Consider the following 23,392-nt stretch of genomic DNA (forward strand, 5'->3'; position numbering starts at 1 on the left):
GGTTTCTCGAGCTGTGATTAATGCACACTGTGTTTGTGTTTGTGTTTGTGTGGAGATTACATTTTCTCTGAGTGTTATTAGCTAACCATTTTCTCAAACCAAATCTGATTTCTTGAAAATTTAGGGTTCTATCTCTCTCAAACTTGAAATCGATTTGTGGAAGATAAGAAGAAGGGTAACAGTGTCATTACATCTTTTTTAATTAAACACATGGGGGTTAAATTTTAATTCTGGTTAACATTTAGTTAAGAGTTGTTATGTCTTTACGTATGGATCTACCAATATTAATAAGATGAAGGTTTTTAAAGACAACGGAAATTTAATCAGATATTTTTTAAGAAATTTAATAACTAGAGTAATTAAACAGCCGGAAAAAATATTAGATGGCGTATTTTTCGGGTTTTTTCCCCCATTAGTCGGCCCAACTAATAGTGGTGTGGTCCAATTGGTAGAACATCCCCAAATTACAATACAAGCACAAACACCCCGTTGTTTACAGTTCCGTGTCACAATAATGTCACGTTGTTATATATCAAAAGCGTAAAACGACATGTAGTGTAGCTAGAGACCCTATAGCCGTTACGTGGCCGTCTTCTTCCTCCGCTTTGACTCCCGGAGAAGCAATTCTCCAGACATTCCCGAGAAAGAGAAAGGTCATTAAAAATCACACACTACGTCTACTTATTAGTTCAAAAAGGGGGATTCAAAAACCTCGTCCTGGGTTTTGCTTTCGTACCCTATTTATCGCAAAAAAGCCCACAGCTCAAAAGCCGCTGAAAGTTAAAAAAAAAAAAAATCATTTATTTTTCTGTGTGTAAAGGAAGATTCAAATCGACGACATATCATCAATTCCTTAATTCGTTTCTTCCTGGTAGAGCAATCGCATTAACCCAAAACCCCACTCCACGAATCTTATCCTCGTCTCCTATTCCCGCTTCCCCTCTTACACACATATATAACCACAAAAAGGGGGGCGAAGAAGAAGATGGGTATTAAGATAATCTTCCAAGAGGAATCTGTGATTGATCATCAGCTATGGCGAGTACTAGTGGTGGAAGAGGTGGTGAAGATGGTCGGCCGCCTCAAATGCAGCCTGTTCGGTCTCTTTCTCGGAGGATGACTCGAGCTGGGACCATGATGATTGATCATCCTAACGAAGATGAAAGTGCTATTGATAGCGAGCTTGTTCCTTCTTCTCTTGCTTCCATTGCTCCCATTCTTCGTGTTGCTAATGATGTTGAAGAAGATAACCCAAGGGTTGCTTACCTCTGTATGTCATTTTTATCTCTCACTCTGTTGGTACCTTGGAACTTAATCAGTTTACAGTGTTACTTGACTACAGAGGCAGTGTGTGTATGAGATTTGTGATTGGTTCTGTTATTCGTATAACTAAATTCTTGAATGCATTCGGGAAGTATTGTGGCTGTGAATGTGAATATCAAGATTCTTACTTTACTTTATATTTTCTGTCATTAGGTCGCTTCCACGCATTTGAGAAGGCTCATAGAATGGATCCAACATCAAGTGGACGAGGCGTCCGTCAATTTAAGACCTATCTATTGCACAAATTAGAGAAGGTAATATTGATTACATGATTGATATGCTTTTCTCTTTTGATGAAATTAGAGTATGCAGATTAGGCAATGCTTGTTTTAGTTTTGTGTCTAAAGCCTAAACGAAATGTGAACTCAATAACAATTTTCTTGACAACCTTACATTTGGATGTATCCTGAGATTGTAGTTCTTGACTTTTGTTTTCCTTTTTTAGGAGGAAGAGACTACAGAACCTATGTTGGCCAAGAGTGACCCGAGAGAAATTCAGATGTACTATCAGAAGTTTTATGAGAATAATATACAAGATGGAGAAGGGAAAAAGACACCGTGAGATCTCTTCTTTATATTTTCTTATCTTTACATGAGAAAGAATTAAATGATGTCTCTAAACGCTTTTGCTTCTCTCGGTTTTGTCATTATAGGGAGGAGATGGCCAAGCTTTACCAGATAGCGACCGTCTTATATGATGTTTTAAAGACAGTGGTTCCTCAAGCAAGAATAGATGAACAGGTCAATTAGTGCTCCATTACATCCCTGGATAATATATAATCATGAAGACCGTAATTGTGTTACTTGACATTTTGCTATTGTTGGAATGTAGACCCGTAGGTATGCTGAAGAAGTTGAAAGAAAGAAGGAACAATATGAGCACTACAACATTCTTCCGCTTTATGCTGTAGGGGCTAAAACCGCAGTGATGGAACTTCCTGAGGTTGCATGTGCAAATTTTGCTTACTTAACTTGTTCATCATTTTGATCTCTCACTGATGTTTTTTTTTCCATTAAAATTTAGATTAAGGCCGCAATTCTGGCTGTCTGTAATGTGGAAAATCTTCCTCGGCCAAGATTTCATTCAGGCTCGACCAACCTGGAGGAAGTGGATAGAGAAAGTGGCAGATCTTTTAATGATATTCTCGAGTGGCTTGCTTTGGTTTTTGGTTTTCAGGTAACTTTCAAGTTTCATTCTTTGCTCTTTTTGTCTTTAAGTTTGTATTCCATGACATGTCTCATGATTAGTTTTCATATCATTCATGATGAAAGCGAGGAAATGTAGCTAATCAGAGGGAGCATCTCATACTGCTACTTGCCAACATTGATGTGAGAAAGAGGGATCTCGAGAATTATGTCGAGGTAAATTTCAGAACTCTGTGGGCGACCTTAAAACTTCCTTTTCTGAAAGAGATTGCGTACAGTTTACTAACTTAAAGGAAAATCTAGTTGAAGCCTAGCACCGTGAGGAAGTTGATGGAAAAGTATTTCAAGAATTATAGATCGTGGTGCAAGTATTTGCGGTGTGAATCTTATCTGAGGTATTGTAAATAATCTTCACTTTCATTCATCAACTTACTAGCGTTTCTGGGATTTCAATCATTATTTCCCTTACATCTCTCCTACTCTAAAATTTATGGCCACTGGTGGATGGTTTTCTTATTTGCAGGTTCCCTCCAGGTTGCGATGAACAACAGTTGAGCCTTCTATACATTGGCTTGTATCTTCTCATATGGGGTGAAGCATCAAATGTCCGCTTCATGCCTGAATGCCTTTGCTACATTTTCCACAACGTAGGTTCTATAAGTTCAATGTTCTTCCTTTCGTGTTGTATGTTTATATGATGCTTCTCTCTTAGTTCAAATAAACTTTGAAATCAAAATCCCGTTACAAGTCAAGCTTAAAAAGCATATCAATGAGTATGTAAGTTGAGGAAGACAAACTAAGGAAGTTGAATTGCAGACCTTACCAGAAATTTGATTAGAATAGGTTGAAGGAACCAAGAATAAAAAATTTCTCTAGATGACAAGCAAATAGCAACGCACACACCTAAAATGCGTATTTACATTGCCTACCTATTTTACATGATTTTAGTTGGTAATGATCAGACATTCAAAAATGATGTGGAATCTTGTCATGATGCTTGCATATCTTTAATGTCTACCTGAGATTACCTAAATGAGAAGTCCTTCAATGTATTCTCATACTATTCTCTTGGAAGATTTTATGGCCAATATGTCGAAATGTTTCTAAGAATCTCTAGTGCAGTAGGCATACATTTAAGTAACTATGTTGTTTTCTTAAATCTTCTTGTGTAGATGGCCAATGAAGTCCATGGAATTCTGTTTGGCAATGTGTACCCGGTAACTGGGGACACATATGAGGCAGGTGCACCAGACGAAGAAGCATTCTTAAGGAATGTTATAACACCAATCTACCAGGTCTTACGTAAGGTACGTAACTTTCCGAACCAGTACCATATTTTTTCCTTGCATATTGCTTCTATCTACTAAGAAAAGCAGCTTCTTTTGTGAGAAAAGGAAGTCAGGAGAAACAAAATGGGAAAGGCAAGCCATTCAAAATGGAGAAACTACGATGATCTGAATGAGTACTTTTGGTGAGTCAGCTTAGCTTGATCTGTTATGTATATATATTAGACAAGTGTGGCTATGTGAGCACATTCATTTTAAATTTTCAGGGATAAGAGGTGTTTTAGGCTGAAATGGCCAATGAACTTTAAGGCAGATTTTTTCATCCACACTGATGAGATCTCACCACTTCCGAATCAGGTGTTAATTTTGTGTGTTTATTACTACTTTATGCAGTATGGTTTTAATCTTTATCTTTAATAGGGACATTTTCATTACCTTGGAAACATTTGATAGATTGACTAGCCTATTGTATATTCAAATTCTTACTTGCATCGATCATCCATATTTAGTTGAACCCAGTATACTTTTGTTTTCATCCTGTATGAAAATTACCAATGAGTTTTTATTAATTGCAGAGACATGACCAAGTCACTCATGGAAAAAGGAAACCCAAAACTAATTTTGTTGAAGCTCGCACGTTTTGGAACCTCTATCGAAGTTTCGACCGAATGTGGATGTTCCTTATATTGTCTCTACAGGTAGGATTGCAGATTAGAACTCTCACTTCCACTTCTGCTCTGTTACATAAATATGTGTAGTAATTCTATGATTTTTCAGACTATGATAATAGTTGCATGGCACCCGTCAGGATCTATTCTTGCCATTTTTTCTGAGGATGTCTTTAGAAACGTATTGACCATCTTCATCACTTCAGCTTTTCTTAATCTTCTACAAGGTAACTTTTAATTCTGTTTCAGTTTGACATTATCCATATGCTAAAGTTTATACCATTTTGGCTTAGCCATTTGTTCTTTAATGAAATGCAGCGACACTGGATTTGATTCTTAGTTTTGGTGCTTGGAAGAGCCTAAAGTTTTCCCAAATTATGCGGTACATCACAAAATTTTTAATGGCAGCCATGTGGGCCATCATGTTGCCAATTACTTACTCGAAGTCAGTCCAGAATCCAACTGGACTAATAAAGTTCTTCAGCAACTGGGTTGGGAGTTGGCTTCATCAGTCGTTATACGACTATGCTATTGCCTTATATGTCTTACCAAATATTTTGGCTGCTGTGTTTTTCTTACTTCCACCTCTGCGGAGAATCATGGAGCGATCAAACATGCGGATTGTCACATTTATCATGTGGTGGGCTCAGCCAAAATTGTATGTTGGCAGAGGCATGCATGAAGAAATGTTTGCACTTTTCAAGTAAGAAAAAATGATGTTATTCGTTGTAGTTATCTTCTCTAATCTTAATCCTTTTTCTCCTGAGAGAAAACTAGCAAGCTGCTGTTCTTTTTCTGAATGCTTTGTTTTTATTGTTGCAAATAATTTCTTGCTGCACACTGGATATGGTACGATAATATTGGTTACAACTTTGTTTATGCTTCCAGATGATTAATTCTTCTCAATTCATATGGTCTTAGGTATACATTCTTTTGGGTCATGCTGTTACTTAGCAAGCTCGCCTTCAGCTATTATGTGGAGGTGAATTAGCTTCTTGTGCTGACACTTATAACTCAATCTTTTTTTCTGCTGATGATTGTAGACTCTCATATTTACATGTCTACAATAAACCATACCCTCATTTAGCATTCTAATCCTTCACTTTATGATGTCTATTAGGCAGGTGGTAGCCATAACTATGATCTAAATCTTTGCTATAAGCATCTTTTTGTTGCAGTTATACTTTAACATTTACTTATTATTGTTGATGCCTGGACAGATATTACCACTTGTCAACCCAACGAAGCTAATATGGGATATGCATGTCGTAAATTACCAGTGGCACGAGTTCTTTCCAAATGGTAGTGATCCTTTATTCATAGCATCCTCATGCACTGTTATTAACTGTTTTTATTATATTAACGTATATGATATTCATGCAGCCACTCATAACATTGGAGTAATCATATCCATATGGGGTCCGATTGTCTTGGTAAGTAATCTTGATTGAATAACTTAAAAAAGAATATTTCCAATACCCTGAAGTTTAATTGATGTTCAGGTTTATTTTATGGATACGCAAATATGGTATGCCATATTCTCTACTCTATTTGGTGGGATTTATGGAGCCTTCAGCCATCTCGGGGAGGTAACTGTTGCGCTTTTATTAGTACGCAAAAGTTTATAAATGAGAATCTTATGTAATATTTTTTCTTAGTTATTTAACCTCCATTTATCATTCTGCAGATACGGACACTTGGAATGTTGCGGTCCAGATTTAAATTTGTTCCAAATGCTTTTTGTACTAAACTTACTCCGTTACCTCTAGGTCATGCAAAGAGAAGGCACCTGGTATTAGTCGCACACATACAAATTTAATGGGGATAAGACGTGTATGCCAATAAATTTCATTTTGTGGGTGAAATAGTAATGTTTGAGTAATGCAGGACGAAACGGTGGACGAAAAGGACATAGCAAGGTTCTCACAGATGTGGAATAAGTTCATACTTACTATGCGGGATGAAGATCTGATCAGCGATAGGTTTGAGGACTTTTTTCTCTAGTATATAGACTCATCAGTTGCCCCCTAAGTTCATTTCATAAACATACTCGTGTTCTTTGCTTCTTTGGTGTGTAGGGAAAGAGATTTGCTACTTGTACCTTCGTCTTCTGGAGATGTTTCTGTTGTGCAATGGCCTCCTTTCTTGCTTGCTAGCAAGGTAAATAATACAGCTCACTCTGTAACCTCTTCACACCATCCATAACTCTCTTGTTGAACTGTGTTTACCTTTTGGTAATAGATTCCAATAGCATTAGACATGGCGAAAGATTTCAAGGGAAAAGAGGACGTCGACTTATTCAAGAAAATTAAAAGTGAATACTATATGCATTACGCAGTGGTTGAGGCTTATGAAACCGTGCGAGACATAATATATGGTCTTCTTCAAGATGAATCTGACAAACGGTGAGGACTCTTTTCTCTGTCATTATTAGATTGTCCCCAACATTCCATTCCTAACCTAATTGAGGATGGCTTACTAACTATACTACTTCTTTCTCCCACTCTATTTAGGATTGTAAGGGAGATTTGCTATGAAGTAGATATTAGCATCCAACAACACAGATTTTTGAGTGAATTCCGGATGACTGGTATGCCTTTGCTCAGTGACAAGCTAGAGAAATTCTTAAAAATCCTGGTAATGTATATATAGATTATTTTTTCTCGTCCAATACCAATACTTCCCATTTCTTTGTGTTTAGTACTCCCCTCTCTAAATGAATTTTGGTCCTGTTTACAGCTAAGTGATTATGATGAAGATGAAACTTACAAGTCTCAGATAATCAATGTTCTCCAGGATATTATTGAAATCATCACGCAGGATGTTATGGTTAATGGTCACGAGTAAGTCCTGTCCTGATAGTTCATATGTAAAATATTGCCTCATTTTCTGTGCAAGAAAAGCTCCTCTGTTTTTCTTCTCCCTAGTTTCCTACAATCCTTAAATGCGTAGGCCCAAAAAAATTCCCTAAACATGCTTTGTCATTCTACCTGTAGAATCCTTGAAAGGGCTCATTTACAGAGTGGTGGTATTGAAAGCGACAAAAAAGAACAAAGGTTTGAAAAGATAGATCTTCGTTTGACTCAGAACATATCTTGGAGGGAAAAGGTAGTCGATTTTTTATGTCTAATTTGAACAGCCATATATTCTGCTTTTAGATCTCATTCTTTCTTTCTAATTTTGTAGGTTGTAAGACTTTTGTTACTTGTGACTGTTAAAGAATCCGCAATAAATATCCCTCAAAGTTTGGAAGCTCGTCGTCGTATGACATTCTTTGCAAATTCCTTATTCATGAATATGCCAGATGCTCCCCGAGTTCGTGACATGTTATCCTTTAGGTACATGTTTTAGCTTAATACCCGGTGAAAAATACTATTGACTCTCACAGCTTTGATAAATGAAAGTTAGAATGGTCCGAGACATGATCCAAGTTTGTTCTCTGTTGGTTTATGGAGAATACTACTTGAAAGCAAGTTACAATTGATTTCCAAAATTTATGTGTAGTGTCTTAACTCCTTACTACAAAGAGGATGTTCTCTACTCGGAGGACGAACTGAACAAGGAAAACGAAGATGGAATAACTATTTTGTTTTACCTCCAGAGGATATATCCTGGTAAGCTTCTATCTGGTGCTTTTGTGCGTGTTTACAACAAAGTTAAAGTTTACTGAATGAAAATTACTGCATAACAGAGGAATGGTCAAATTATTGTGAACGTATAAATGATGTGAAACGGAATTTATCTGAGAAAGACAAGGCAGAGCAACTCCGCCAATGGGTATCTTATAGAGGCCAGACCCTTTCAAGGACAGGTATACTATCAGAACGCTGTAGGATTTTCTTCAACAATATGTTGTATTCGCTTTGAGCCCCTAATATTCCTTATTATTTCTAGTTAGGGGAATGATGTACTACAGAGTGGCTCTCGAACTTCAGTGTTTCCAGGAATACACTGGAGAAAATGGTTTGTACTTGCTATCCATTTTCAAAATTTGAATGTTTTAACCTTATAGATTTTGTGGTCTGGCCTTATCTGCCCAAGTATCTTCCAAATAACTTTTGTAAAGTTAATCTTGCTTGCGACGAAACTTTGTTTATGAACTATGTTTTCATCTTGCAGCTACCAATGGTGGCTATATTCCCTCAGAATCAAATGAAGATGATCAAAAGGCTTTTAGTGACCGTGCACGAGCTCTTGCAGATTTAAAATTCACATATGTCGTGTCATGTCAGGTCTATGGGAACCAGAAAAAGTCAAGTGAAAGCCGGGACCGGAGTTGTTACAATAACATTTTACAGCTCATGCTAAAGTAAGAAAGTTCTCCTCTTTGAAATAAAAAATTCATACTTATTCTTCTAGCTTAGTTTTAATCATACATATTATGGTTAGGTATCCGTCCTTGCGTGTTGCCTATATAGATGAAAGGGAGGAGACAGTTAATGGAAAATCACAAAAAGTATTCTACTCTGTGTTGCTCAAAGGATGTGACAAATTAGATGAGGTATGCAAAGGCAATTTATATTCACAAGTTCATATATATATATAGTCCACGTCCTTGCTTACCTGGTTTTAGATCGCAACGAAAAACTTATCAAATTTATAAATACTTATTTATTGCCAGTCCCACGTAGGACTCAGATATAGTGTCCTGAACTTTGTGTCCTGAACTTTGTTCTTGGTTTTATAGGAAATATATCGTATCAAACTTCCCGGCCCTCCCACTGAAATTGGCGAAGGAAAACCGGAGAATCAAAATCATGCCATCATTTTCACTCGCGGCGAAGCACTCCAGACCATAGACATGAATCAGGTAGGTTTCGTCTCTCTAACCCTGAACTATATTGTTGATTCCAAATATATTCTCATTCCTGTTTCCATTTCAGGACAACTACTTTGAAGAGTCTTTCAAAATGAGAAATGTGCTACAGGAATTTGATGAAGGTCGACGTGGCAAGAGAAATCCTACAATTTTGGGTATTCGTGAACACATATTTACCGGAAGGTGTGAGATTCTTCTGTTCTTGATTTTAATGCACATGTCTCCTAATTTTGGCACTAAAGTATTGAATATTCTATGTCTTTCTCGTCTGACTTCTTTCTGACCCTGCAGTGTTTCATCCCTAGCTTGGTTCATGTCGAATCAAGAAACAAGTTTTGTAACCATTGGTCAACGTGTTCTAGCAAATCCTCTGAGGTATTCTTCCTATTCTTTGTAGCTTCAAATCTGACTTTAAATATAGCTAGGGAATATATTCTTCCTATTTGTAGCTTCAAATCTGACTTTAAAGTAGCAGTCCCTGCATTATCAAACCTAATAGATTATCTTAGAGTTAGAATCTTTTTCTTCTGGAAAGAAGACTAGCTTGAAATTTTTGGAAACTTACTCACGATTCTTTTACAGGGTGCGTTTCCATTACGGCCATCCTGATATATTTGATAGAATCTTCCACATCACGAGGGGAGGCATTAGCAAGGCTTCAAAGATAATAAACTTAAGCGAAGATATCTTTGCAGGTACAGAACGTTCTTGACAAACATTATTTCTTGTATATTTGTAATGGCTAATTATGGTAAACATCCAGGGTACAATTCAACTCTTCGTGGGGGTTACATCACACATCACGAGTATATTCAAGCAGGGAAAGGGCGTGATGTAGGGATGAATCAGATTTCGTTTTTTGAAGCCAAAGTTGCGAATGGTAATGGAGAACAAACACTTAGTCGTGACGTTTACCGACTTGGACGCCGGTTTGATTTTTACAGGATGCTCTCATTCTACTTCACCACAGTTGGTTTCTATTTCAGTAGCATGGTATGGCTATTTCCTCTTGTAACACTGCCGTACACTTATGGTAGGAATCTTGGACTTTTCAGAAAAGTAAAAAACATATCTTTTATGTTTCAGATAACGGTGCTCACGGTATATGTGTTTCTCTATGGGCGTCTTTATCTGGTTTTGAGCGGATTGGAAAAGGAGATCCTGCAAAGTGCAACTGTACATCAGTCCAAAGCCCTCGAGGAGGCATTAGCAGCCCAATCTGTTTTTCAGCTAGGTTTTTTGATGGTTCTACCAATGGTTATGGAAATTGGCCTAGAAAAAGGGTTCCGGACGGCCTTGGGTGATTTCATCATAATGCAGCTTCAGCTTGCCTCTGTTTTCTTCACGTTTCAGCTGGGAACAAAAGCGCATTACTTTGGAAGGACGATTTTGCATGGAGGCTCTAAGTACCGAGCAACTGGTCGAGGGTTTGTTGTTTTCCATGCTAAATTTGCGGAAAACTATAGGTTATACTCGCGAAGCCACTTTGTTAAGGGACTGGAGTTGGTCATACTACTAATTGTGTATCAAGTTTATGGAAGTTCATACCGTAGCTCAAGTCTTTACATTTACATCACATTTTCAATGTGGTTCCTGGTGACTTCTTGGTTGTTTGCGCCATTTATATTCAACCCATCTGGGTTTGAGTGGCAAAAGACGGTGGACGATTGGACTGACTGGAAACGATGGATGGGAAACCGCGGTGGAATTGGAATAGTTCTTGACAAAAGTTGGGAATCATGGTGGGATACAGAGCAAGAACACCTCAAGCACACAAACTTAAGAGGAAGGGTTCTCGAGATACTTCTCGCACTGCGTTTCCTCCTTTACCAGTATGGAATTGTCTACCATCTCAACATCGCTCACCGGCACACAACATTTCTGGTATAGTATTTTCTCTTCTTTTTTTTCGCATAAGCTTTGATACCTCCCTCTTTGAAAAGCCCCAACCACTTTGCACCTTTCTTCTTTTAAGGTTTATGGACTCTCTTGGGCTGTCTTGCTGGCCGTTCTTCTTGTGTTAAAGGTAATGCTCGAAAACAAATCTTTTTGAGCTTTTTCACCCACTTCCAAATCAGCCAAGTCTGTTCGATGGTTTTAAAACAAATGGTTTATCTGTTTCTTCCACATTGATGATTGTGTTGTTTGACCATTTGACAGATGGTATCAATGGGTAGACGGAAATTTGGTACAGATTTTCAGGTTATGTTCAGGATTCTCAAGGCGCTTCTCTTCCTTGGTTTCTTGTCAGTCATGACTGTATTATTTGTAGTTTGCGGCCTCACGATCGCAGATCTCTTTGCTTCCATCCTCGCTTTCTTGCCTACTGGTTGGGCTCTTCTTCTTGTAAGTCCACACATATTTCTTAGCTGCCCAAAAATTAATCCGTCTTTCAGTAGAAGGATAAGTTTGTTAATCCGTTGCAATGTTTTTGAAGATCGGGCAAGCGCTGCGCAGCGTGTTCAAAGGATTAGGATTCTGGGACTCGGTTAAAGAGCTAGGGAGAGCTTACGAGTACATAATGGGGCTTCTGATATTCACACCCATTGCGGTCTTGTCTTGGTTCCCATTTGTGTCTGAGTTCCAGACCAGATTGTTGTTTAATCAAGCCTTCAGTCGCGGTCTGCAGATCTCTATGATTCTTGCCGGAAAGAAAGACAAAGAGACACCTTCCACCAAGTAGTGGCTTAACCGCTCTCTTCTTCTCCTTCTCCATTTTTTCTCTTTCATCTTCATTCTTTTTCATCTGTTATTGCTGTTTAATTAATTGTCTCTGAGATCATAGAAAAAGATGTTTAGACCACCTGAGATTAAGACCTCACACTCGTAGTAAATGTTGTTGTTCAGCCTAGGCCATTTGTTCAAGTAGATGATGTATACACAATTCCTTTGGACATAATTCGAAAAGCTTTTAACCATTAATTTGTCTGCTTCTTGTCTTTTTCCAAAAGGATGTATCAGAGTTAAATGCAAAATTACACTTTAAACCTTGTCTCTGTTCTAAAAACATCTACATACAGTCAAAGCCAAACTATTAAAGAGAGCGCCTGAGAGAAAGTACAAACAAAAAAACATTCGGTAGAGGAAATCCGTAGATTAGACGAAACGAATCTCCAAGGAAACCTCCTCCTTTCTTGGTATGTGTACGTATGCGGTGCCTCCATCATCTCTAGCGAATGTTTCGTACTTTGATAGATACTTCGTGTTAAGCAAAGCTCACGTTTTAGGTAGGTGGTGATCTTGGATGCAAAAAGTCGTATGGAAATTAGGGTTTTAATGCAATCTTTGGGTATGAAAATTGGGAAAGCTCTGGCCTTTTCTGAAACCCAACAAACGTTTGAGTCGTTTAGGGAACTATTGTCTGATTTCAGATCTGGTGCCTTACATATTGATTTCGGGAAGTGTTGAGTTGAATTGAGTTGAGTTGAGTCTCGATGTTTGATTCTAGAAGCTTCTGGGGTCTTGTTCATAAGAGTAGCAGCGTTACTGTAATGTGTCTTGGTGCTTTTTGAGATTGCATACCTTTTCTCTATGCGGTTTTGTTCAAGATCACATTTAAGTCTTCTTCTTGATCACATTTAAGTCTTGTTCCCCAGATTAGCTAATGGTGAACAGTGGTGCTTACTAGTATCCTTTTTCTTTCCCTTTGATTCATGTTTCTCTTGATTACAGTGGTTTCTAACATCATCCATAACCGAGGACGAAGATGCAGCATGGTGGAAACAAGAGTGGGGGGAAGTCCAATGTGTGGGCTAACGCTAATTTGACTAAGACAATGGCAGCTTTAGACGAGTTCAAATCTGGATTCCCATCAGGCGGTTTAACAACTGTATCAAACAAATGGTGGGGAAGGCCAGAGAAAGATGGTGGAGAAGAGATTACTGAAGATGATGTCAAGGACGAAGCAGCTTCGGAGAAGCAAAGTTCTTTGGTAGCTATTAGGAAAAGAATCGCGGAAGAAGGAAGGGAAGCTGTTGAACATGGTCTGCGTCAAGGATTTGGTTCAAGAAAACCAGACAAGAGAGATCATGCCCTACTGTTTCAGATCTTCGAGTCTTCACTGCCAAAGGATTGGGTTACTGATTCTTCCTAAATTCGTTTTAATATGTTTAGAAAAGAGTTTCCCTCTTAAAATTATGCTCTGTTATATGTTGTAATGCGCAAGTAGCCTGCAACTATGTACTATATTTGTAATCGAAAGGATGAAGAACATTCTGTAATGTTGTAATAGTATTCACTGGGTCATAGGACACCAAGAAACCAATAATGTAGTATTGCTTTGAGGTCATTTATCAAAGTGATTTGGAAATACAACAGAAAGACTTGCGATCTTATGTGTCTATAAATAAGCTCTGTTGATTTCGAAAACATGGGAACAAACAAATGATACAGAGACATACGATGAATAGTCCTAGTGCCTTTGGAGGAAAATTGACAAAATCAGAGGTGACGCTGGAAAAGGAGGTTTTAGTTGGTATATATATCTCAGAAATTGAAACCAAGTAGCATGCCTTTGGGGAGGTTCCAGGCTTTTCATGCTCTACCGTGCGAGAAATAATTAGACCTGTTTTCATGTCAAATGCCTGCAATGCGAAGATAAAAAAATGTAAGTTATGCTGCGCGAGTGCAAATAGAATATTATTAGAGTAGAGCTTCAAAATGCTTCTCAAAGCAGCCTAAGAAAGATTCAAATCGCAAGCAGCAGTCAACTCATGAGGCAAACTATAGACGTTCTCTATCTCCAATTTCCACAACTTATGGGGAGGATTAAGCAGATGGTCTGACGTAGCTATCTCTACCCAACTAAAAATGCACAAGAGATGGTAAGATAATGTTTAAGAAAATGCAAAAATCTTAGGAAAACATTAACTACGTAATCATGAGAGCCCATGGACCTCTTGTTTCAGAGTTGAAGATGACACCACAAAGCATATAGTATCGTTACACTAATTCCTCAGAGGTCCACTAATATAAGAATAAGACCAAACTCGCAAAGAGACATAGATATAGGTATGTATGTTTATACCAAAAAGTGTTACGAGAATAGTAAGATTAGTTAGTACCAGAGAAAACTTAACAACCTAAAGGTGTCACAAACTTAAACAACCTATAAAGGTGTCTTTTTTACCTCTGGTAGAGCTCCGAAAAGTAGCGTGTACCGTTGTATATAACGAACCACATCAAGACTACCACCAAAGAATCTGAAGAATAAATAAGTTGAGGAATGGCAAAGAAGATGCAAGCAGATTGTAAACTACCAAAATCTTAACATCAAAACAAAATTCTAAGACTGAACAGGGCCACATTGCTTTAGACGACAACACAAAGAGAAGAGAATTCAGTGCCACCAAATAAAATCACCAACGAAGTAAAAGATGAAAACTTTGCATATTCAATCAGAAGACCAGATCGATTAAAGATAAACGAATCAAGCAGTAATGAGAAAGACAGAGAGAGAGAGAGAGAGAGAGAGAAACGATTAAAAAAGGATACTGAAGAGATATCGTTCCCACCAATCAAGCATGTAGAGGCCGAAGGTGACATTGTAAAGGTAGATTTTGCGTTGAACCCAGTTCATATCTGATCGATTCCTTACCAGTAAGAATCTGGGAACACCCGATCCAAGTTTCAAAATTTTACCCGGTAAACTCCTACACAAAGCAATTCCCCACCACGTTCTCTCGATCTATAGGAATGGAATAATCTGAAAGCTCAGATTTTGAAGTGTCTAATTAAATCAAAATTGGACGGAGACGTCAAAGCTGGAAAAGTCTGTGTGACCGGTTTAGATTCAATTTCGGTTTGTGGAACTAACCGGGTTTACAATAGAACTAACTGTTTATTATTACAATTCTCCAAATCCAAGCGCCGGTGTGGTTCTGCTTTTGTAAGATGGTGACGACGACGAGCATCGGCGGGGCTCCGGTGGTGGTTGCTCGGTTTCGGCGGATTCCGACGAGTCCGAGGTGCTTCTCCGCTGCCGCCAATTCGGACCTTCTTCGCTCCCAGCTCGATCGGCTTCACGCAGAGGCAGAGTCCACTCGTGCCAAAGGTCGAGTCTTTATTTGCTAATCTTCTTCGTTTTGATTGGAGATGAGTTAAGAGTGAATCATCTCTACTCTTTTGCCGTTTTGGGAATTTAGAATGAAAGATGTGAATTTCTTAAGAAGAGTGTTGAAAGATGGGGATGTGGGTTTTAGCATTGTTAATTCAATGATTGATGTCAATTTTGAATTTTTTGCTGTTGTTGTTGTTGGTCCAGCAAACAGTAATAGGTTGAGACTTCTGAGATTATCTGAGGCTGCTGAGAATCTACGGAAACAAGCAGCTGTGAATGTTCAAACAGGGAAAGAGGATGATGCCAGAGACTTGCTTCTTCAGAAGAAAAAAGTTATGCATGCTTTGGACAAGGCCAAAGCTCGTATTGAGTTGCTCGACACGCTTTCTTCTAAACTTCACGAGGTAGAAAGAAACAAGCAAACGAGAGCTTACTTGTTGTCTCACCAGTCCTAGTCCACTAGTGTATTATAAACTTGTTTGAGAAAGACTGAACGAATCTCGAAATTAGAAAGTGTGTTATAGTTTTGGTTGTTCTTTTGTTTTCAATTGTCTGAGAAATCTATCTAGCTTGGTTTTGGTTTCAGGCAATATCTGTCAAGGAAACACAGCTGATAGGGAATATATCTTTGGATCTCGAAGAGGATGGAGAGAACAGTTCAGGTGGAATCCACATTGTATCGCCAAAGCCCAAATCGACTGAAGACGGGCACGAAAATGACCAGCCCCACTTGGATTCTGATGAGAGTGAACTTATTGAAAGGAATTTTGAGGATTTCCAAGAACTTCTCGATACCGATAATCATGTACTGGAAGATGTTTCAACTGGTGGCATCCTTAAAGGAGTGTCTTCTTATGAATCTTTCTTGGAAAATATAGACCAGAAGCTTAGCAGAATTGAAGCTGAACTAGTCACTGTTGTAAATGTTGCATCCTTGGTGCTTAATCGTGAAGATAAACCCAAGAATCTAAAGGTTCAGCAGACTGCAGAAATTCTTGAGGAGATTCGTCATGTGAGGCAAAGGTAATGTATTCAAAACATCAATATTCACTAACTAAGTGTTACTTCTAATCACTGCAGCATTACTTAGTCCATTAAGTTTTGCTTTGCTTGTGTAGAATCGCATATATCATTTGCAAAGAGGCAAACTTCAATTAGTGCTTCAAGCATTACTTAAGTTTCATATCAAGATCTTCACTTCAGTTTCAGTGAAGCGAAACCAGCGATGTGAACCAAAGAAATGAAACCATTCTTTGTGTGAACAGTTAATTAAATGTAGTCCTTTTCTCCTTGGTGTGAATATTAATGTCTTCGAAAGTGATACATTTAAATTTTGATGTGATATGAAATTAATATGGGCGTTCACGTTAATGTTGTGTGATATGGGACAATGAATATTTTGATGTGTGAATGTGTGATATATATAAACTTAGGGGCATGAACATTCATGACATATCTTCCTGACCTAAAGAATATACTATTATTGCATGTTTACATTTAATATTGATTTCAACTAACTATTAAATCATTTCATTCGTTCTAGTAATGAAATTTATGGCGTTAAAGCAACAGGTTGAGATTTTATGTGGACTACACGAATCCAGAAACGAAATTTTATAAAGCAAACATTTCCAATATTATATCACGAGATACTACAAAATAGAAACGATGCCAAACGAATCAACCATTGAGAATAAAACATCTAAGTCCTGAATAATATTTAACTTGTTTCACAAAAAAAAAAAACAAACCCTAATGAAAATTCGGATTATTATCTCACAATGCCTTCATTTCCAGCAAGAACCAAATACTTATCCTTCCTTGTAAGATTGGTGCATTCAAATCCCAAAACCCTAGCAAGTTCTCCCTGTATGAAATTCGCAACTTCAAAGCTTGACTTACCTCCAGCACAAGTCATCTCTTTTGGCAACTTCTTCAGAACCTCGAGACAATAAACCGGCCTAGGGTTCATGAGGAAAACGATTGGGTCTAAACACTTGAGCCCGCTCGCTGTTGTCCCATAGAACATGCTTACTCGAGCATTCACAGCCACGGGAACAATGTCTTCGGTTAGCTCAGCGAACAAAGGACTGAATCTTAATAGATAAGGCTCTCTACAAGTGGTTCCTTCGGGACAAACCACTAGATCTCCTTTGCTTAGTAGTCTCTGCATTGCCTCACCGTCTTTCTTCCTGTCTCTTTTAAGGCTAACCGTCTTGAGAGGCGCTATGAGCTCTGAGAACTTGCTTAGGCTATAAGTAACCGCGTTCAAGGGCTTGCCAAGCGAAGTGGTGAGAAAAACTGGGTCAAGGAGGGTCCTATGGTTGCATACATACAAGACACCACTTCTACCTTTCTCCGGAGGGCCGTTGTTCAAATTATGGGTCTTGAAAGTGATCCTTACACCGGACAAAGAAGCCAAGAAATTGGCTACGTGGTAAGGAAACAAGACTCCTACGGAGATCCTGAAGACAGCGAGGAAGAATCCGATAGGCAGCCATACGAACATAGCTAGTGTAGCTAACGGTGTTGGCAAGAAATCCAATCTCCCGTCGTGGAATATTAATGGCTTTGGGTATCTTTCTCTAGGCAATGTGTTGTTCTTGTTCATGGACTCTTCTTCATTCCAAAGATAAGCTTCCTATGGGAGAATCACAAAATTCTTATTTAGTGACATTAATCTAGTTTTTTGAATTTAGAAAGTAACGAAAATGGAAAAAAAAATGAAGGTACTTAGCAAATAGAAATGAAGACGTGTTATTGTGGGAAATTACGAAAAAAGGTGTGATTTTTTGGGAGTTTAAACAAAATTAACCTTAAATCTATTTTTGTTAAAAAGGGTAGGGAAAGAGAATTACTTTGCAAATGGAGATGAAGATGTGATCATGTGGGCTTGAAGAGCTTCCAATTCCAAGTGTTGGCTTCTTCTTCTTGTTATCAAGGAAGTAGTCTTTAGCAGCTTTATGTTTCACCACGAAGCCAGACCCTGAAGCTAAGCCGGTGTAAAATCTCCTCCCCATGACTTCTATTTCTTGCAGTTTAGTCCCAATCACATCATTAGCGTTGAGGTGTTCTCTAAGGAACCTCTCCACAATCACTTGCGGCAAGCTCGTGAACACAACTTTAGAGTAGTCAGTTCGAGCCCAAATGTCGTAAACCTGGAGATTCAAGTTCTCGAGGAAGAACTTGGGTAGAACCGACCTAGAAACGTTGTCCATGTCTTTGACTCTAAGACCAGAGAAGGTTATGAAAAAGAGAACTTTGAGTTTGGTCTCTTGTTGCAGAGCCCAGAGGAAAGAACAAGAGAGCAAGAGAAGGATCGCTCTGATGATTGATCCTCCTTCGAAGGCTACGAGCATAAAGTAAGGAAAGAACGTGTGGAAGTGTTTACTCGAGTGTTGTCTTAATAAAACACCATCGATGTCGCAGACAAAGGTATCACGATGATCAGAAGAAACAGAGCTTGCTCTGTTTTTGTCTTCGAGCTCTTGGTACTTTGTAACGCTTGGGAAGAGAGGGTTTAGAGACTCTTGGAGGTACTGGTATTGTTGTTGTTGTTGATGATGAGAATTGCTGTGGTGCGCTTGTGCTTTGGAGAGGTTTAGGAGATTTTTCAATTGGAAACCGTAGCCTCTTAGCTTTCTTGCAGCTCTGTAACATGAATTAGCAAGAAGACGGTAAAGAACCCATTCTGCTAGGATCACTAGAACCTCTGGTAAAACCATAGCTATGGCTTAGAGAAAGAGAGAGAGAGAGAGAGAGAGAGAGAGAGAGAGAGAAGGAAATAGAAGAGTTAATGTGTTGTAGAAAACAAAGAGGCTGCATAGGAGATTTATATAGTCAGTGATGATGACATGATAGGCGAGTGCAAAGGTGGTGTGAAGGTTGACCCTTTGTTTTTGTTTTTTTTTAACTTTTTTATATTTTGGTTAACCCACACACCTCGCATTAACTGTATGCCACAACGTTTATGGTTTTTTCTTTATGTAAAATTTTAAATTAGAATGTGTGTGTGTGTTTGTTCCCAAGAAGTTATGGTTGATCACTAAACCTATTTGCATACATGAATTCAAGATGTCACATAAAGAATGAAACAATACATTACCCTATACGCATAGTATAGATGATAAAGTATCGTATAGTTCAAGGCTATTATTGATTATCAACTACGTTGCAGTATTATATTATGATGTGTATGATGGAAGTTGGCCTCTTTACTAAAACTGTTGAATGTTGCTTTCTCAGGTCCACTTGGAGCCTCTAGGGGAGATCAATGCTGCATCGTGTTACCAAAAAAAGCAATTGCTAAAGGCCACACACACAAAAACGTGAAACCTCAAAGAGTCTAGAGAGTCCCATATTTTACTAAAATTAGGATCAATTATTTAGTTTAATATAATGTGTGTAAGAAATTTTTTATTTTTTTTCTTTCACAAACTAAAAGAGTTTAATGTTTTGACTTCCTATCTATAGTCTATAGAGAGGTAGTAGATTGGAAAATTCAGTTATGTAATTATTTATCTTATAACGCTTTTATATATAGAAAAAGAAAGAAACTTGATTCAACCATACTAATCCATTACACTACAATCATTCGAGAGATATACGTTAGAAAAGAAATCCAAAAAGAAACAAGTTTTTGCCACTATCCTTAATTAAGAAGAAGAAAAAATGTCATGTTTTACCCCCACATATAATACTTTTATCAATAAAAGGTCAAAACGCATGCAGTCTTAGTCAACCATTATTCATATTATCTGCTTTCATAGTGGATTACAGTAAACCTAATCGAAGGATATAAAACTTATATATACATTGATCAGTATAGATAATATCCCGAATCTATAACCAAATGTCTTCAAGAACATAACATTATATGTGAACACGATTGCTCAGTATTAAACGCGTATATATGTTTTAATTTGATTCCCCCTTCAACCCCAAGTTTCAAAGGTTGCACTTTTGTTTTCTGCCAACTCCAAAGATATAGAAGAGCTTTTACAAGTTAGGTTATGCAGTTGGTGACCGGCCCTTCTTTTTTTGGTTTTTTACGTACAAATTTGCTTACTTTTCAAAATGTAGTGTTTTTTCCTTTTTAAGTTATGATTTATTGATTTTGTTGAAAAATAACATATGTTGATGCCTATAATTATGGGTGGTGCAAATTTGATAAGTCTCAGAGGTGACATAATTAATAGTTATTTTTTTATTTTCTTATGACACATTAAAAAAATAATAAATAAATAAATAATCGTCCAAACAATTTTTAACAAAATTTATCGTAAACCTATTTTGCTGTTGTGATGTTTGAGAAGATTACAAATCTCTACGTTTGTTTTTTTGTTTGTATTTGTAAATGAAACTGTAAATGTCTTGACCTTGGAAATACTTTAGGAAAAGAATACATGTTCTTTAGAAATTAACAAACTTGGTATTATTATTTTTCTTTTGTCATCAACTAAATTACTAATCCAAGTTTTTTCGGTACAGCCGTACAGGAATTTGATTATAACCAACATAAATGACATTTACGAATAAATTGAGACAAGCCACTAATTATGTCATGATCATAGTATATAACATGCAATACAAGTACAGTCCAAAATCACAATAGATACAATTAGTCCAAGTCCAACCTTACCTATATATACATCATACAGGTCTCGTTACTTTCGCTAATTATAATTGAACCAAACTTAAAACCATCTCCCATGGTTTTCCCTATTTTTTTCTCTATAATAGAGGTAGGTTTTACTCCAATGGTCCTCTATTCTCACTTCTAAAATAGAGATTGCTATTTTTTCTTCTATTTATAGAGGAATATTTGTAAAAAAAATAGGGTTCTTCTATAAATAAATGAAAAAAAATAGCAATCTCTATTTTAGAAGTGAGAATAGAGGACCATTGGAGTAAAACCCACCTCTATAATTTTAGATTAGATAAATTACCAAACATATCGATGTGTCAACATCAAAAATAGTATTAACATATCGCATTTGTCGGCAATCACAGTAAACATCATTAAATCTTCCATTGTACTGCAAATCTTGTTTGATTCGGAAAAAATGATGTTTATCATTATTTGTTTCCTATCCCTTATACACGTCGACAAATCTCGACACTTAACAGTTGTCAGTTTATTTTAAATTACAAACTTTGTACCATATTCTATAAACCACACGCAATCCATGCATGCTTCGTGATAACCATTCGAAATCTTAATCGGTCTAGCCTGATGGCCATATTTATGAATTATCAATATATGAGTAAGCAAAAGTATCGACGTGTACAGGAATGGAAGAAGCAAAAGTCAAACAATAAATGACTCTGCAGACATAAGAGTAAATGAAATTGATGAAGGCATAGAGAAATGTGAACTGGAAGAGGTGATGCATAAAAGCATAAACTTAAAAACTTGTTTTGGTGATTTGCTTTGAAACTTACGTCCTCGTGTGAGTCTGCCTCTCTATTGTCAGGTTTCGTTTTACCCAACTTTCCAATTTTTTGTTGACTTTCTCTCCTAGTAGTCATTGTAATCCTCGTAATTACTATCCAATGCCATTACTCTTTTTTCTACACTTTTTAGGTTTCTTCCACGTTAGGCCTTTACAGGCCAGTATAAACTCTTAAAATCCACTTTCTAAAAACATTATTTTGCCAGATTCAGTCGAAAACATTTCAAACATATATCATGATTAGAAAATACTGTATGATCGATAATTGATAATAATAATTATAAAAAAAAAAACTCAAATCAGATTATCATCACGTCAAAAGCATACATACGTTGATTTGCTTATATGGTTTCGTTCGTCATTTAGACGCGACAAAACCTAAAATCTTAATGTTGACGGAGACATACCGAGATAGCCACATAACACATTAACTGGATCTTTAAGGTTATCGAATCATAGAAGTGGATAACATCATCCTTAAAAATAAAAACAAAATGGCTCGTACGTTTACGTCTACGCGTACACGTAACGAATATTATTAATTTATATTAATCACGTAGATCCATACCTCTTTAATGTGTTTTCTTTTTTTGGCATTTGTTTTGGACTGTCTCGGTTTTGATTCTTCCTACTTATGAATACTATATTACTACCGCTTTGGCTATTGTCATTATTTACAAATTTACAATAATTACAAACGAGACAAACGAATTTACAATTGCAAATAATCCATATCGATCGTACTGCACGGGGTTCATTCCTATTTTTCAATTATAAATGAGTAGTTAAACCCTATTTGAGTCGGTCGAGTACTTAGTTAATGACCAGAGGAAACAAAATAAACGTTACCATTTTGAAGATTGGTTATCAATACTGCCAAATGCCAATGGAACACGACTTGTGACATCAACCAAAACATTGAACTTAACAGTAATTATAACACAATACTATCATTAACACACACTGACACAGATAAACCGTTTGACCAACTAGTCATTCAAAGCAAATGTTAAAACCATAAAAACAAAATGCATTGGTTCAAATCAACGACTTTTGAAAACTTTGCCGCCCAATACAAAAACGAGAAAACAGAGTCTCCTCCTCAAGCATTACGCAACAACAGTACTGGTCGGGTAGGTGACTAACGAGAAAATGCATGTTGACTAAATATATTTTCTTCAATTATTTGTTATTTGAAGTTAATTTTGATGATTATTATTATTGTTTGTTGTGTTGCTGGAAGAAATAAAATAAAGAAATATATTGAACAAAGAATCTAAAACGGAGGAGAAACGTGCATGCAAAATGTTGCTGAAAATATATAAAAATTGGTGAAGTAGTTAAGAGCATGCCGATTTCATTGATGTTTTGCTTAAGTACTTCACACAAACAATTTTTTTTTTTTCCATTTTTTGGGGGGGATTTTTTCCACGTACTTAATCTTTATATCATGCGCTTTATGCTTTTGGCCACTCATATATACAGATTTTCACAACCACCACACAATTTATAACATTTAACAACCCATCATTTTAAGATAACAATGCCTTCATCTACTGCTTGAATTCAATTTTGTAACATTCATTTTAAAATAACGATTTCTAACAAATCAAGGTATTTTCATATATGTGACAAAG

At 37.1% G+C, this 23,392-nt stretch overlaps 5 protein-coding genes across 8 annotated transcripts; 3 read left to right on the top strand and 2 right to left on the bottom strand.

Moving 5' to 3' along the window:
* Positions 1-508: 508 nt before the first annotated feature.
* Positions 509-12,160, top strand: LOC104743170 (callose synthase 7). Its single transcript, XM_087484144.1, has 41 exons — positions 509-1,270; positions 1,477-1,577; positions 1,769-1,881; positions 1,977-2,064; positions 2,156-2,266; positions 2,348-2,500; positions 2,596-2,685; positions 2,773-2,864; positions 2,993-3,116; positions 3,642-3,776; positions 3,864-3,940; positions 4,022-4,112; positions 4,331-4,453; positions 4,533-4,650; positions 4,742-5,126; positions 5,345-5,405; positions 5,644-5,725; positions 5,807-5,856; positions 5,926-6,012; positions 6,111-6,215; positions 6,311-6,405; positions 6,502-6,583; positions 6,665-6,828; positions 6,937-7,060; positions 7,163-7,266; positions 7,420-7,531; positions 7,610-7,761; positions 7,928-8,037; positions 8,115-8,234; positions 8,318-8,386; positions 8,543-8,732; positions 8,813-8,924; positions 9,111-9,233; positions 9,307-9,425; positions 9,534-9,617; positions 9,825-9,937; positions 10,006-10,235; positions 10,329-11,126; positions 11,218-11,268; positions 11,403-11,588; positions 11,680-12,160. The coding sequence occupies exons 1-41, from the start codon at positions 1,036-1,038 to the stop codon at positions 11,923-11,925; spliced, it is 5,805 nt and encodes a 1,934-aa protein (XP_087340270.1). The 5' UTR covers positions 509-1,035; the 3' UTR covers positions 11,926-12,160.
* A 97-nt stretch (positions 12,161-12,257) lies between these two features.
* Positions 12,258-13,574, top strand: LOC104739201 (uncharacterized). Of its 3 annotated transcripts, none has more exons than XM_010459475.2 (2): positions 12,258-12,379; positions 12,915-13,574. In XM_010459475.2, exon 2 carries the CDS (start codon positions 12,949-12,951, stop codon positions 13,333-13,335), a length of 387 nt encoding a protein of 128 aa, XP_010457777.1. In that variant the 5' UTR covers positions 12,258-12,379; positions 12,915-12,948; the 3' UTR covers positions 13,336-13,574. The 3 variants fall into 3 exon arrangements, with proteins under 3 accessions (XP_010457777.1, XP_010457779.1, XP_010457778.1); XM_010459477.3 differs by having other exon boundaries at positions 12,262-12,385; XM_010459476.3 differs by having other exon boundaries at positions 12,329-12,469.
* Positions 13,455-14,870, bottom strand: LOC104739200 (uncharacterized). 2 transcript variants are annotated; one of them, XM_010459474.3, is made up of 3 exons: positions 14,736-14,870; positions 14,371-14,443; positions 13,455-13,825 (listed from the first exon to the last, which is right to left on the bottom strand). In XM_010459474.3, the coding sequence occupies exons 1-3, from the start codon at positions 14,818-14,820 to the stop codon at positions 13,813-13,815; spliced, it is 171 nt and encodes a 56-aa protein (XP_010457776.1). In that variant the 5' UTR covers positions 14,821-14,870; the 3' UTR covers positions 13,455-13,812. The 2 variants fall into 2 exon arrangements, with proteins under 2 accessions (XP_010457776.1, XP_087340272.1); XM_087484146.1 differs by lacking the exon at positions 13,455-13,825 and having other exon boundaries at positions 14,367-14,443.
* An 87-nt stretch (positions 14,871-14,957) lies between these two features.
* Positions 14,958-16,671, top strand: LOC104739203 (uncharacterized). The gene is made up of 4 exons (XM_010459478.3): positions 14,958-15,294; positions 15,505-15,704; positions 15,887-16,323; positions 16,419-16,671. The coding sequence occupies exons 1-4, from the start codon at positions 15,135-15,137 to the stop codon at positions 16,456-16,458; spliced, it is 837 nt and encodes a 278-aa protein (XP_010457780.1). The 5' UTR covers positions 14,958-15,134; the 3' UTR covers positions 16,459-16,671.
* A 228-nt stretch (positions 16,672-16,899) lies between these two features.
* LOC104739204 (glycerol-3-phosphate acyltransferase 1-like) lies at positions 16,900-19,163 on the bottom strand. The gene is made up of 2 exons (XM_087484145.1): positions 18,159-19,163; positions 16,900-17,941 (listed from the first exon to the last, which is right to left on the bottom strand). The coding sequence occupies exons 1-2, from the start codon at positions 19,023-19,025 to the stop codon at positions 17,072-17,074; spliced, it is 1,737 nt and encodes a 578-aa protein (XP_087340271.1). The 5' UTR covers positions 19,026-19,163; the 3' UTR covers positions 16,900-17,071.
* Positions 19,164-23,392: the final 4,229 nt, after the last annotated feature.

This window comes from Camelina sativa, chromosome 14 (genome assembly GCF_030686135.1).
Source record: "Camelina sativa cultivar CO46 ecotype springtype chromosome 14, ASM3068613v1".
In the NCBI taxonomy this organism is placed as follows: domain Eukaryota; kingdom Viridiplantae; phylum Streptophyta; class Magnoliopsida; order Brassicales; family Brassicaceae; genus Camelina; species Camelina sativa.

What these genes read in the sequence shown, in the direction of transcription:
- LOC104739204 (XM_087484145.1), bottom strand. Translation starts at nt 19,025, where the DNA reads ATGGTTTTACCAGAGGTTCTAGTGATCCTAGCAGAATGGGTTCTTTAC. An exon ending in TCTTCATCTCCATTTGCAAA is followed by an intron (nt 17,942 to 18,158) that starts GTAATTCTCTTT and finishes ATTCTCCCATAG; the next exon opens with GAAGCTTATCTTTGGAATGA.
- LOC104743170 (XM_087484144.1), top strand. Translation starts at nt 1,036, where the DNA reads ATGGCGAGTACTAGTGGTGGAAGAGGTGGTGAAGATGGTCGGCCGCCT. An exon ending in TTTTCTTAATCTTCTACAAG is followed by an intron (nt 4,651 to 4,741) that starts GTAACTTTTAAT and finishes AATGAAATGCAG; the next exon opens with CGACACTGGATTTGATTCTT. An exon ending in ACATATCTTGGAGGGAAAAG is followed by an intron (nt 7,532 to 7,609) that starts GTAGTCGATTTT and finishes CTAATTTTGTAG; the next exon opens with GTTGTAAGACTTTTGTTACT.
- LOC104739201 (XM_010459475.2), top strand. Translation starts at nt 12,949, where the DNA reads ATGCAGCATGGTGGAAACAAGAGTGGGGGGAAGTCCAATGTGTGGGCT.
- LOC104739203 (XM_010459478.3), top strand. Translation starts at nt 15,135, where the DNA reads ATGGTGACGACGACGAGCATCGGCGGGGCTCCGGTGGTGGTTGCTCGG. An exon ending in AGAGTCCACTCGTGCCAAAG is followed by an intron (nt 15,295 to 15,504) that starts GTCGAGTCTTTA and finishes TTGTTGGTCCAG; the next exon opens with CAAACAGTAATAGGTTGAGA. An exon ending in TTTCTTCTAAACTTCACGAG is followed by an intron (nt 15,705 to 15,886) that starts GTAGAAAGAAAC and finishes TTTTGGTTTCAG; the next exon opens with GCAATATCTGTCAAGGAAAC.
- LOC104739200 (XM_010459474.3), bottom strand. Translation starts at nt 14,820, where the DNA reads ATGAACTGGGTTCAACGCAAAATCTACCTTTACAATGTCACCTTCGGC. An exon ending in GTGGGAACGATATCTCTTCA is followed by an intron (nt 14,444 to 14,735) that starts GTATCCTTTTTT and finishes TTTATTCTTCAG; the next exon opens with ATTCTTTGGTGGTAGTCTTG.